This window comes from Rhinopithecus bieti, unplaced genomic scaffold, assembly GCF_001698545.2.
Source record: "Rhinopithecus bieti isolate Rb0 unplaced genomic scaffold, ASM169854v2 scaffold_70914, whole genome shotgun sequence".
NCBI classification, from domain to species: Eukaryota; Metazoa; Chordata; class Mammalia; order Primates; family Cercopithecidae; genus Rhinopithecus; species Rhinopithecus bieti.
This window is the reverse complement of record NW_016826227.1, coordinates 19,579-20,228: the sequence shown is the minus strand read 5'-3', so window position 1 is coordinate 20,228 and position 650 is coordinate 19,579. Positions and strand designations below refer to the sequence as shown.

The 650-nt window shown below is 32.6% G+C and overlaps 1 protein-coding gene across 1 annotated transcript in view; it reads right to left on the bottom strand.

Annotated features, from left to right (window-relative positions):
- Positions 1–308: 308 nt before the first annotated feature.
- LOC108522898 (probable ubiquitin carboxyl-terminal hydrolase FAF-X) overlaps positions 309–650 on the bottom strand; it is a gene marked incomplete at its 5' end in the record, with an annotated part of 18,644 nt that continues 18,302 nt past the window's right edge. Inside the window, one exon of the mRNA XM_017863358.1 lies at positions 309–486. Coding sequence (XP_017718847.1) covers positions 309–486 — 178 coding nt within the window. The remainder of the gene's footprint in view (positions 487–650) is intronic.

Here is a 650-nt window from a genome sequence, read left to right as displayed (position 1 = left end):
AAAAAAAGAGAAAGGAAAAGAAAAAGGAATAAGGAAAGGAAATAGGAAAGGAAAGGGAAGGGAGACTGTAAGAGTATAATATAATAAAATGGCTAAGAGATCAGGCAGAGTAGAAGGAACTAAAAATTAATTGACAAAAACAAAAAATAGCCCCACAGCAGTAAGGTATGCACAGTATATAAATCATTCTGTTTCAGGTATTTAGTAATCAGTGACATACTCCACTTTTGTATGTAAGTACAAGTAAACATTTTATTTTTGTTAGTATATACATGGTACAACATATACTTTCAATGTGTAATTAGTACTTACCTATGTGGGCAGCCTTGGCAGATCTTCTGATCAGCAAAGGAACCTCCTAAGACTTTACTTAGCATAGCTGGATGTCCTAAAGCTTTTAAAGCTTCATCTAAACTATCCACCAATGAATTAAAAAATTCTAAAGCATCGTGTTGTTCACGCAGATTAACAGGCTCACCCCAAAGCCTAAGAAATGAATGAAATAAAACATGTAACATGTGACATTCACACAACAATATGTACAACTGTATTTTTCAGGGGGAAAAAAAGCAACAGGACCACAAACAACAGTATATAAAACCGAGATTTTATTCCTCAACTACATAGAAAAAGTAAAAAAAAAAAAAAAA